Source organism: Hydra vulgaris, chromosome 01 (genome assembly GCF_038396675.1).
Source record: "Hydra vulgaris chromosome 01, alternate assembly HydraT2T_AEP".
Classification (NCBI taxonomy): domain Eukaryota; kingdom Metazoa; phylum Cnidaria; class Hydrozoa; order Anthoathecata; family Hydridae; genus Hydra; species Hydra vulgaris.
This window is the reverse complement of record NC_088920.1, coordinates 72,702,367-72,716,117: the sequence shown is the minus strand read 5'-3', so window position 1 is coordinate 72,716,117 and position 13,751 is coordinate 72,702,367. Positions and strand designations below refer to the sequence as shown.

Here is a 13,751-nt window from a genome sequence, read left to right as displayed (position 1 = left end):
CCTTCATATAATATTTTGGGTTTCATATTACATAATCTTCATTTTCATATCTTTATAAACTCTTTTGTTAAATCTAAGCAAAAGTTATCTAGCTCTAATATAAAACTCAATTATATTTTAGGTTTTGCATTCTCAACGATTAAATGAATCTCCAGCATTGACCTGGATTATAGCTCATATGGATGGAGATGCATTATCTGCTCACTGCAACTGTATGGCTGGCTTAGGTGAGCATTGTTCGCACATTGGAGCTATATTATTCTTTATTGATGCAACCGTCCGAATTAGAGACTCTAAAACTGTCACTGAGGAAAAGACCTATTGGATGTTGCCTGCTTCATTAAAATCAGTACCTTATGCTGAAGTGGTTGATATAAACTTTACATCACCAGATACTCTTAAAAGAAAGTTTGATGACAAACTTAAAGAAAACTATGCAACTTCTAATGAACCTGCTGTTGATAAAAAAAGAAAACAGTCGTGTTTGGAAAAGTATAAAGGACCTTCAAAAAGACAAGTCGACATATTTTATAAGCAACTGAGTCTGTGCAATTCTAAACCTGCAATTTTATCTATAATACCTCCTTATGACAATATTTATATTCCAAAACAACATACTAACTTATTAGCGAAAATGCTATCTGATATTTACGATACAAATTTATTAAATATTAGTTACTTAGAGTTATGTCAACACTGTAAAAACATCAAATCTAGTCAAGTTACTGATGAACAACAAATAGCTGTTGAGGAATTAACGAGAAAGCAAGCACTATCAAAAAATTGGTTTTTGTATTGTACCGGCAGAATTACTGCATCAAATGTTTACAATGTAATGCATTTTCATCAAAATAAACAAACATCTTTAATTAAAAAAATTTGCTATCCTGTAAGCAATAGCTTTTCAACACAAGCTACAAGCTACGGGAATGTTCATGAGAAAAAAGCATTGAGTATTTGCACAGATGCTGTTATTTTTTTTTACAAATTATTGATAGTGCTACAAAGTTATCAAGAAATCATCAATACTATTGTCAAATTCAAGCTCAGATAAACTTATGCAAAAAAAAGTATATTTACACAGAAAAAGATAACCACATAGAAATCATTTTCCCTGATAAAAGGTTATGGGAAGATATTATTAAAGAGTGTGAAATAAAGTTTAAATGTGTAATACTTCCAGAACTAGTGGTTAAGTATTTCACACGATGAAGTTAGATGAAGAAAATATACATTTAAATATAAGTAAACAAAATTGTTATTGCAATGGGAAAGATATGATGAACTATTTCAATGTAATAACATTGATTGTTTGAGAAAGCTATTTCATTTAAAATATTTAAACTTAAATAATAAACCAAAGAAGAAATGGATGTGTCCAGATTGTAAACAACTTTCTACTAAAAAATAATAAAAAACTTTCATTTTGGAGGATATAGAAGAGCAGCTGTTGCATATCAGAAGAATTGCTTTTGTAATTTGTTTTATATAGAAAACCTATTTAGAACTATTTTAATTTAAAAAAATTCATTTCATTGTTTTTTTTTTATATATAACAACTTATTATGAAGCATAAGGCATCATTTAAACTTCTTCTAGGAGTTAATTTTCGAGTTTAAGTTAAAAGCAGTGGCTTTGTTTAAAAAAATTATAAATAAAATTTACAAAACTAAATAAATTATATAAAACTGAAAAACTAGTCAACTTTAGTCAACTGGAATAACAGAATCACACATATTTGTTAGGCCACATGACGCAATGGCAATTTTATCAATTGATGAATAATCACTGTTATCTTTTCTTATAAGGTAATCCAATGGTTTAACATCTTGTAATATGGTATACTTATTTTTAAGATTTCCAATTACTCGTTCTACATGAATTCTAACTGATGCAATATGACGCGTTTGTTCTACATCAATTGAGTCAAGTTGTCGTTTTCCTTTAGTAAAAGCTGGTATTTTCACTGACGCACAATAAACAGCAACAGATTCATCAATATTGAAACCTCTATCGGCCATTACAATATCCCCAGGTAACAGGTTAAGAATTTTACAATTTTCAACGAGATGCTTATCACTAGTTCTACCACCCCATGCCTTTGAAATAAAACCAATCACACCTTGAGGAGAAACACCGATCAAAAACTTCACTGTGTTGTGATGCTTGTAACTCGAAAACGTTTGTGTTCTGGCTAAAGGTTTGTAGGTTTATGCGTAAAAACTTCAAAACAATCAATTATTACAACCACCTTTGTACCAAAATGTTTCCAAAAATAATTAGGTGTAGTTTTCCATATCTGCTCACGTGCAGGCCATTTTAAGAGTTGGCGTAAATAAATAAATAAGACATCTGTTAGTTCAATAAATACAGAAGAAACTGTTGAGTTACTAATTTCAAAACGATAAGCAAGGTCTTTTAAGGTTAAATTAAGACGTAATCTCTTAAAAGACAAAGTCAATTTACTAAACTTTGACAACACCGATGCATAGGGTATATCATTGCATATGAAGTCATACAAAGTCATTAGCATTTTAATATTTGTTAATCCAGTATAAAATGTCACTTTGTTATTGGTAGCAAACCATTCTATTGTTCCAATTTTATTGAGACTTAGTTCTTTATTTAACTTGTAAATCAGACAATCTATTTCTAACAATTTATTTTCAAGTGATTTAATCATTTTTGCTGAGATATCGATTTGTGGTCCATTCATATTATTTAGTTCAACATTAAAATCAATTTCATCATTATCTTTAGTATTTCCAGTAATATTGATGCCACTATCAGTAGGGATATCATTACAGTCTTCATTAGATATAATTTTATCCGATTTCATAACTCCAGATTTATGTTGTCTATTTTAACTTAAGCTTTTATAGCCCATTTTAAGTGTTGGGTTCCAATCTGGATGTGTTTTTTCAAATAGTTTTAAGGTTAACCTGAAAACGTAATAATATAAATTTGCTCAAAATTTGCACTTGTATACTTTATTTGTAGTACTTAAATCATGCTGCGTTTGACCAACCACTTTAAAGCAGTTTTCTTTCTAGTAGTTTGTTTACTCTAAAATTATCTTTATAATATGAATATAATAATAGAGTAAGCAAAATACCAGAAAAAAAGAACGTTTTACAGTGATTGGACAAACGCAATAAAATTTGAGTATTAAAAATAAATTATATTGCGTTTGTAAATTATATATTATAAATGTATATTCTGTATTATATATTACAAGATTTTATATAGTTTATATATGATTGAGAAATATTAACTTTAACTAACCCGAACAAAAATGATCAGAACAAACTATGTAGTGACTGGCATTGCAACTAACATTTTTGCGTTTTGTAACAGCAAACCAATTTGCTCTTCTTTCTGTTGACAACAGTTCAGTATCTTTATCATGGTGATATATAACCTTTGGAATTCGATAAAACGATTTCTTGCAGTTTTCAGAACGATTACTGCAATTGAAAATACAGCAAAAGACCAATTTAAAAAAAAATTGATAAACGATAAAAGTATAGCTAAATAAATTGATAAGAGCTAACGAAGAAAATCGCATACGAATCAAACATAAGTTGTTTGTGAACCAACATGGCAGACAAAAGTATTTTAATTTGAGTGACGTCATCTCGGAACACAGAATATACAAAAGGTGATAAATTACTTATATTTTAAGGCAATATCTTTGTTGCTGATAAAAATAATAAAGAACTAGAATCTGTTTGAGTAAAATTTTGAACTATTAGACTGCAGCTAAAATATTTTGAATTATACCTTAGGTGGAATAAATTACGTAGAAACTTCTTAACAAACATTTTTTATTAGCGAAACGCATTTAAATAAAGTAACAATTTACTGATAATGATATTTTTAAATATCATTACCAGTGTATATAGTTTTTTTAATTTATGTTATATAAATTATTTAAGTATGCATTTTTTATAAAAAACCTTATTAAAAAATAAACAATTATTTCGTTTTTATAAACAATGGCTTTCTAAGACTCTTTTACAAATTTTAATATAAGAATCATTAAAGTTAATAACATTTAAAAAGATAAAACAATTTTGTTGAAAAAAAAAGACATGTTTTAGAAAGCTTTACAATTAAATAAGTTATCAAACTTATTTAAATGTCTAATGCTTTTAAATTATTGAAACGTTTTTTAATGAAGTAACAAAACAATTCTAATGAATTTTTATATCAAGTTTTAATAAACTGTTGTTTTTTTTATTTATATAATTATGTATTTTTTATGATAAATTTTAATCTTTTAAAGTAAATAAAAAAAAAAAGCAAAATAAAAGAGTAGAAACATAAAAAACGTAAAATACCATGTTTAAGAATGATGTGTTTCTTTATGTGTAATTATTTACTAGTTACATTTACATGAAAACCGACATTTTTGAATTGGTAAAAAAAGCACTACAGTTTAAATTAAGTGTGAGTATTTTTTAAACAATCATTCAAAGTAAATTGTTCTTTTTACTTTAAGGGTTTCTAATAATATTATACAAACATTATTGAAGACAAAAAATTATTTAAAACGTAATTAAAATAATGACTTTGATAATTAGTTTGTTTAAATCATGTTTTTTAATACGTTTGAAATCTTAGTTTCTGAACATAATTAAATTCATTTAAATTTGAAATTGTGCATTTTATTGAAAGGACTCGTTGGAAATCATTTTTTTATAAAACCATAAACAGATTATGTATTTAATAATAACCAGGATAAGGATAAATATGGAAAACAATTAAATGAAAAATTTAATCAAAATACAATAAAAGTTAAGTGCAGTTGCCAAAATATATGGAAAGAAATATAAAAGGTCACAATAATGCTGTCTTAAACAAACAAAAAAAAAAAAAACCAAAACAAAAAAACAATAACAAATTGTAATGGTAAACAAAACAAAACAAAAAAAAAATTTGTCTCATGAGTGAAATTGTTTATCAAAAAACGAGGTATGTATTTGTGTTATATGTATATATATATATATATATATATATATATATATATATATATATATATATATATATATATATATATATTTTGATAAAAACATATTTTAGTTGCTATATTAAGTTGCCAATTTTTTGACCATTCTGAGAAATTTTTCAAGGTATTGATAAGGTGAATGTTGTTTCCATCATTGCTTGTTTGATATAAATTGATGTCATCAGCAAACAACTTAATGCTGCAATCTCCATCAATTCATAAAGTTACGTTGTTTATAAAAAATAAAAATAGGATGGGTTCCAAAACAGTCGTTTGAGGTATTCCGCTCTTTACATGAATTTCGTTTGAATACGATTTACCTACGCAGCACCTTGAGAAAAATTTGTTAAAAAATTTGTGATCCAGTTTAGCAAATCATACTGGATACCATAACAATGTAGTTTGAACAGTAACTTAGAGGGAGTCACAGAATCAAAGGATTTCTATATATACAATATCAACTATATTTTTGTTATTAGCAGCAGTGGTCCCCTCATTTAAGGTTACCAACATCTGTGTACAGGTGGACTTACGCTTTAAAAAACCATGTTGTTGAACGGTAATAAAGTGATTGATTAGTAACTAATTTGTATGGCATTCTGCAATGGTTGACTCCATAACTCTACAAACAATGCATGAGCTAGAAATAAGCCTATAGTTTTAGTTTAATGATGGTTTTCTATTCTAATAGATGGGGCACACTATATTGGATTGCCAAATTAAAGGTATAGCATTTTTTTATATTTACAATTTAAGCAATTTGGAAAGTGGAATAGCAATGGCATTTGCGAATAATTTTAGAAGAACTGCTAGGTATGCATCAGGTGATTTGGAGGATTTTGATGGAAGATTTTGTATTTTGTATTAGAGTTTAGATTAAACTACAGAGCTGTATGAAAACATTATATTATTTAAAGAGTTTTAGTGTGTAGGCAAATCTTAGACAGGTGCAACACCATTATCTGTAACAAAAGCAGAAATGAAAAAGTTGTTGAAAAAGATGTGATTTTTTCAATCAATTGTGCTAAGTAAACCATCTGGTCATAATAGTGGTGCAACTGAACTACAGCATATGGTTTTGCTTTTACAAAAGAATAACACAGGATAATATTAGCTTTATTGACTAAACCTTTCTCTCTGAAAATACAATATTTATTTATTTCTGCATTGTATAAACGAGAGCAAACCCTATACTTGATATGAGTAGATGTATTACTAGGTCTTATATATTCTCTATAGGTTATGCGTTTTTTGGAGACTAATTTACGATTAATTGGCTAGAGGATGGAATTTATTTTTCTATTGCATAATACTGGATCATGTGCGGAAATAGATGAGTTAAAATATTTACAGTTATATTAATATAATATAATATTATATATATTATAATATATATATATTATAATATATTATATATATTATAATATATATAATATTATATAATAGTTAAATTTTCCAGAATACTTCAACATCTTGATTTTATTTAGCAAGCTCAGACTATATTTTGTATATTTGATTGTATAGCGTTGTAATCATCTTTGTAAAAATTGTATTTAGTTAATTTTTTATTTGATTTAAATTTCTCCAAATTACAATCGAAAACAATCATACGTCAAAATGCCTTTTAAATGGAGCAATAGCTTCGACATTAAAAACATTTTTTGAGTTGTTAGTAAGTATTACGTCTAGGAAGTTATTATTTTGAGTATTATGAGATACAAGCTGGTCTAAAGCATTTGCCGAACACGTTTCTACAAAGAGGTCAAGCGACAAATCTCCAAAACTAATTGGAATTGACTAGCTTATTAATGGCAGGTTAAAGTTACCTGCAATGATACATGTAGAATTGCATTTAGATGTTATTTTATAAATTAACATGCACAAAGCTTTGGTTCTTGAAATACTGGTGGCAGCATATGGAGAATGATAAACACATAAAAGTCGAATTTTAAGGTCAATAAATGAAACAAAAATGTCAACACATGTAGTTTCAGTACTTTGTGGTTCATCTGGTACTTCAAGATTGTATTGAACTGAGTGTTAACTAGTATAAGTGAACCACTTTACTGTTTCAATCATGTAAAAATACTATAAAACTATTTCCATTTAACAATAATTAATCAGGTGTTATTTTATTTAGCCAATTTCATATAAGATGAAGGAAGCGAATTTCCAAAGAACTAACGTTCGAACAAAAAAACTAGACAAAAAAGAGTTTTCGGAGCCCTTAAGAAAGTCGCAGAAAAAGGATGAGACTAAGTTGAATAACGATTAACACAAGAATAAGTTTCAGTAGATGGCAAAAGAGACGCTAGCTCCAAAGAGCTAGCGTCTCTTTTGCCATCTACTGAATTGTAGTATTTACAGAAAAGAGAAAGAGAAGCAATATTACGACGATGTGACAATGGTTGAGGTTGGCTGAAAGAGCAGGTCTAACTATGCTTACAGTGCGTTTTTGCACCTTGTCTAAAAGAGAAAGGGCAGCATTGAAAAATCCATCCCAGATATGGCAACAGTATTCCATACAAGAACGCATTTGAGATTTGTAGAGAAAAAGAATAAAAATTGGGTATCAGTCCTTATCCGGAGTAAACCTTGGCAGATCCTAATTTTGCAATTAATTTGATATATAACTTCTAAGAAAGATCGGAAGTAAGAGTTAATCCTAGAAGATGAAGGGTAAATGACTCACCGAGTATATGACCGGTCAAAAATATAGAAGGATCAATATTAATGTGTTAACAATTGGCTAAAAAAAATTGGTTTTTATCTGAATTAAAGTTCACCAGCCACTGTGAGACTAATGCTGTAGCAAAAGTGAGATCTTTTTTAAGCTCAAATGCTCACTCCAAGCAATCAGAGAGTGTTGGCTTCTTATCAAGACAAGAAAAAATGTATTATCATCAGCGAACAATACTACCTTAGATATGAGATTATCAGGAAGATTATGTTATTTAAAAACTATAGGGCCAAAAGAAGAACCTTGAGGAAACCCTAAAGTAACAGGATATAAAAGAGATCACTATCCATCGAAGACAACTTTTAAACTACGATTGGTAAGGAAGGATTCAATTGTCCTAAAGATGTTACCTGATACACCGTAAGTAGAAAGCTTATGGAGAAGACTAGCATGTCAAACTTTGTCAAAAGCTTTAGAAATGTCAAGAGCGAAAACCTTACTCTCTCTCCCTCTATCTAACGTACGATAAAATCTATCGGTTATTACTGTTAGCAAATTAGCTGTAGAACCAGAAGATCGGAACCCATATTGATGATCAGTGAGTAAGTTATTAGATTCAAAATGAGAGATTAAGTGTTTATTAAATGAAGATTCAAAAACCTTGCCTTTTATAGTAAGAATACTAATGAAACGGTTGTTAGAACCAGTCAGATTGCTCTGCTGAACTGTTAAAAATAAGGATAACAGATGCCGCTTTCTAGTATGCTTGAAAACAAAACTCTGATAAGTACTCGTTTAATGGTCATGAAAGTATAGACTAAAGCTCCGGAGAACAATTCTGCAAGACTATAACAGGTATTTTGTCAGGACCACTAGCTTTAGAAGAGTCTAAACAGGAAATTGCCTAAGATACAGAAGCTGGAGTGTTACGAATGTCAAGTAATGGATCAACCTGTTTTTTGGCAAAATCAGGTAGAACGCATCTAGTGGAATTAAGAGATGATATTGATGAAAAGTTTTAAGCAAACAATTCAGCTTTATCTTTAGGTGAGGTGACAAAACCTGAACCATACAAGAGAAGTGGAATAACAGATTTGCCCTTATTATTGACACAGTTAAAGAAGTTACGAGAGCCTAATTTTTGAGACTAAAGATGGTTTCTAGCAATAGTAAACTGACGTCTGTTTTCTGGAGAATTGTTTTGCTGATAGATATGGAAGTAATAGTTTCGTTTGAAAATTGCAGCAACACAATGTTAGAAAAACCATGGAGAAGAGCGAGGCTTAAGTTATATTATTGAGAGGGAATAAAAGATTCCATGCCAGCCTGAATCCAAGACGTTATGTAAGAAGCGCATTTGTCAGGAAAATGAAAGATGTCTACCAAACGGCTATCATTAAAAAAATCACAGAGAGAGTCCCAATCAGCTTTAAGGTAGTTGTAAGAGGTACGATGATAGGGAGATTCTGATGATGAATAAGAATGAGATATAAATTTTAGAGAGATCAAACCGTGAACAGAAGCACCTAAAGGTGAATATAAAGAAACTGAGCACTAACAAGGATCAGAAACAAGACATAAGTTACCTTATCTAAGTTTTTATATATATTTTTTAAAGTAGGTATCGTTATACCTGCTTTTCAATCACTTTTAACATTTTTATGCATATAGACAGTTGTTTATACCAAAGAAAATGCGAATATTTTCATGCCATGCATTAGCCAATTATTATTGACACAGTTAAAGAAGTTACGAGAGCCTAATTTTTGAGACTAAAGATGGTTTCTAGCAATAGTAAACTGACGTCTGTTTTCTGGAGAATTGTTTTGCTGATAGATATGGAAGTAATAGTTTCGTTTGAAAATTGCAGCAACACAATGTTAGAAAAACCATGGAGAAGAGCGAGGCTTAAGTTATATTATTGAGAGGGAATAAAAGATTCCATGCCAGCCTGAATCCAAGACGTTATGTAAGAAGCGCATTTGTCAGGAAAATGAAAGATGTCTACCAAACGGCTATCATTAAAAAAATCACAGAGAGAGTCCCAATCAGCTTTAAGGTAGTTGTAAGAGGTACGATGATAGGGAGATTCTGATGATGAATAAGAATGAGATATAAATTTTAGAGAGATCAAACCGTGAACAGAAGCACCTAAAGGTGAATATAAAGAAACTGAGCACTAACAAGGATCAGAAACAAGACATAAGTTACCTTATCTAAGTTTTTATATATATTTTTTAAAGTAGGTATCGTTATACCTGCTTTTCAATCACTTTTAACATTTTTATGCATATAGACAGTTGTTTATACCAAAGAAAATGCGAATATTTTCATGCCATGCATTAGCCAATTTAAACCGCGTTTTAGATGGCAAATCAATATTTTTGCTATTAATAGAAAATGGTAGTTGTAACAATAAAACAGTTATAAAGAAATTGTTTGCTTTATGTAGTACAACACTCATATAACTATTATTTTGAAAATAGTGACCGAATATCTTAATAACCGGTTACTCTGTGAGGTATAAGTTTCAAAAAACTAACACAATATAAATTAAAATTGCCATAAATCATTAACCAGAAAACCAATAAGGCTTAATTTTTATCCAGAGTTTGGTGTGGCCATATGCAACCCTTTCACCAATTTTTAATAAATTATTAAGAGTGGTTCTCATTTTACAGGTGTTCTTTGTCGCACTAAAAAGTCAAAATTTTCAATTAATTTGAACATTCAAATTAAATTATATTCCGCGAGACAAAACCAAAAAATTTCAAAGTTTGCATCACAGGATATCTTTATATGTACGCTATCACTCCATATAAGTTGCGTTCTATATTCAGCTAGTTTAGTGTTATTAGGATCCTTGTTAACAATGTGCTTAGAAATTACCGTTTTGTTGAATTAAATTAAAAAATCTTGTTCTACAGTCCTAACCCTGAAGAACTACAGGTAAACCTAGGTAAAAAATACAAAACTCTTGACAAATACGATGTAATTTTAGGTAAAGCGGTGTAAAAAAGTTTAATTTTTTTGGTTGTTGCACTTTCGTCAGTGGAGACCACTTTGAGCAAGTCTCTACACGAAAACGCAACTTTAACTTTGCCTGCTTTTGTTTGCAGTAATTACTTATGTAAGGATTTCTAAAATTTAAGAATATTATGGTGCAAAAAGTTGCTATCCAGTTTTTAGCAACAAACGAGCTCTTTTTTCATCAAAAATATTACCTGCCTCCGAGAACAGTCTCATTTTCATTGTTTCTTAACTTTTAAGTAGTTAAAAAGTATAGGATGCCTAATCCTTGATGTCGCGATTGCGTAACAAAACGAGTTACTATCTTTGCAGGGAAAAAACATTGAATAAAACGGGTTGTTAGCGCGTTTTGTTTTAAGTTTTAACCCCGCGTTAAAGTATTGAAAACACTGAAAGATATTAGTGAAAACGTTTGAAAACCACAAAGTTTTGTACAAACGATCGATAGCATGTCGTTATATGAATACTGAAATAAACTAGATTTTAAGGCGTTAGAAAGATATATAGAAAAGTTGGAAGTACTTGGTACAAAGCAGTGCCCATGCAAGTTTGCTGCTGACAAATGGAATGATGACCCAGCAGAGTAGCCTCCTACAAAGTACCACGATCTGTATGATTATTTAATTAAGAGTCCGAAAGTTTTTTTATCCAGGAGCAATGGAAAACTGTAAGACATTGGAAGCATATAAGTACTTTGTTTCTGGTTGGGTACAGCCTTTACATCACATTGTTTTAAACTTTGGTCATGTTCTTTTGAAAGGCGAGGTAAAGCCCTCCTACAAAACCAACAATTCTTCATATACTGCATGGGTTGCTCTTACAAAATCATTAGTTTCTAGCCACTGTAATTACATGGCGGGGTTAGTAAAAGTGATATACTTAAATACTTTTATTTACAGTTGGAAAGGTATTACTATTTATCTTTCTGCTCTATTAAAACAGTATAATTTTAGTAGAATTCTTTACAACATCTAGTAGATTTCTTCAAGAGTTGGTTATAATATTATTATGGGGAAAAGAAAAGGAAGAAGTTGATCTAGCGGAATGTATAAATATTTGCTCGGTAGATGATTAGATAACTGAATCAATTTGTTTATCTCCTACGATGCTACATAAAGATTTTGAAGTCATTCATATTGGCTTTTATTTTTGTCAACAAAAACCGTGGTTGGTAGTCTCACCAGATGTCTTTGCTTTTTGTTCGTGTTGTGGTTATGCCGCCATAGAAGTTAAATGCCCTTACAGTTTGAAAGAAAAAGGGTTATCAGGTGCTATAAACTGTAACAGGTTTTACATAAGAACACAAAACTCAAAATACTATTTGGATTCACCCGATCATTATTATGCACAAATTCAATGTGAGTTTTTATTTTGGAGGTAAACTATTGTGATTTGATTGTTTGGACATCAACAGAATTTGTTGTGTGCAGATTTGAAAAGAATCTAGATTTTATTAAAAACATAATAGTAAAAAATCACAGTTTTTGGAGAGAAGCCATACTCCCTGAATTAAATTAAGGACAGAAAATGCTGAATCTATTTTGAATCAAGAAAAGTCTAAACTTAGTTATTGCATATGTAACAATGAACAAGTGAACAATTCAACTGAAAATGATGGAGCAATGGTGGATTGTGATAAGTGTGATCATTGGTTTCATTTAAAATATTCAAAACTTAAAAGACTTCCAGCTTCAAAAGTTTGGTATTGCCAAAAATGCAAAAATGATATTAAAAGTAAAGTTATATTTTCTTCTATATTGAAAACAAATTATATAACTAAAGAAATTTTTTATAAACTTAATAATTTATTTTAGGAAATAACAAACTTATGTGCAATGTGATGGTGCATTTTAAAAAAAGAAATCAAGGTTTATGCTAAGGTGCTGCTCTACTTCTAAAAAACGGTTATTTTCATATCCACATATTATTAAAAACATTATAGCATAAAATTTATTTATTGTAATTTTTCATGTTACAATAAAAGTATTTTTTATAAAAAATATCAGTTTAGAAATCCAAATTAATAATTTTTACAAAATACGCATTAAACTGTTCAAATCAAGCGTGGCTGGCGGTCAAATGTAAATGTCAAATTAAAACCCCCCTCCCCATTAATTAATTTTAAAGGAATGTTAACTTGTTTTAGGATTTTCCTTACTTTAAAAACCACCTGTTTATTTCTACTGCATATTATTTACTCTAAACGATATGCAGTAGAAACATTTTTATTCCAGTTTACTAGTAAAAATAGGATATAAAAATAAAGTGTACCTATGAATAATCAATGAATAAGAAATAAATTTAAAAAAACTATAAACCTTTTGACCATTCGCCCCACCCTCCTCAACCAAATCTATGCGAATTAAAACATATCTCCGCCTATCAAAACAATTACAACTTTCAAAAGCTGTTTAACGATCCTTTAATTAGGTAGGTGACATCGACAAAGAAGAGAGAGTCAAAATCAGAGGTTTCCCATAATTCTTGATTTTAAAACTATTTATAAACCCCTTCCAAAAGAAAAACCCTAACATTTTAAGATTTTAAAAAACTCTTTAAAATGTATACTTCAAATGCATAATTAAAGTTCATGCTATAACATTTTTAATAATATATGCCTATGAAAATGGACGTTTTTAAAAGTTGCAATTAATTTTCTCAGCATCATTCTTGATTTATGATCCATGATATCCATGGGCAACTAAAAAATTAGAAACAGAGATAGTTATAGGTTTTATTATTATGACAATTTAATATAATAAAATAAAACTTTTAAAACAAGTCTTGATGAATTTTCAATCGTTTTTTTTTTTAATTGATTAACTTTAAGGGTTTCAAAAACAATACTTTTATATTAACTGAAATAATAATTAAAAACGACTTTTATATATATTTAAAATAAAAGTTACAAATACATACATTATTTAAATAACATACATTTTTCCCAAATTAGTAAGAGCAGCACAAACCACGACAACTTTATCACAGCTTGCTTGAATCGAATATAATGCTTCCTCTTTTATATTTTAA

The 13,751-nt window shown here is 29.2% G+C and overlaps 1 protein-coding gene across 1 annotated transcript; it reads right to left on the bottom strand.

The window, feature by feature from the left end:
* Positions 1–1,706: 1,706 nt before the first annotated feature.
* LOC136074701 (uncharacterized) lies at positions 1,707–2,839 on the bottom strand. Its single transcript, XM_065787043.1, has 2 exons — positions 2,260–2,839; positions 1,707–2,194 (listed from the first exon to the last, which is right to left on the bottom strand). The coding sequence occupies exons 1-2, from the start codon at positions 2,837–2,839 to the stop codon at positions 1,707–1,709; spliced, it is 1,068 nt and encodes a 355-aa protein (XP_065643115.1).
* Positions 2,840–13,751: the final 10,912 nt, after the last annotated feature.

Excerpts from the sequence above, each read along its gene's own strand:
- LOC136074701 (XM_065787043.1), bottom strand. The coding sequence starts at position 2,839 with ATGAAATCGGATAAAATTATATCTAATGAAGACTGTAATGATATCCCT. Across the intron at positions 2,195-2,259 it reads TTATTTTTGGAAACATTTTG|CCAGAACACAAACGTTTTCG; the intron begins GTACAAAGGTGG and ends ACAAACCTTTAG.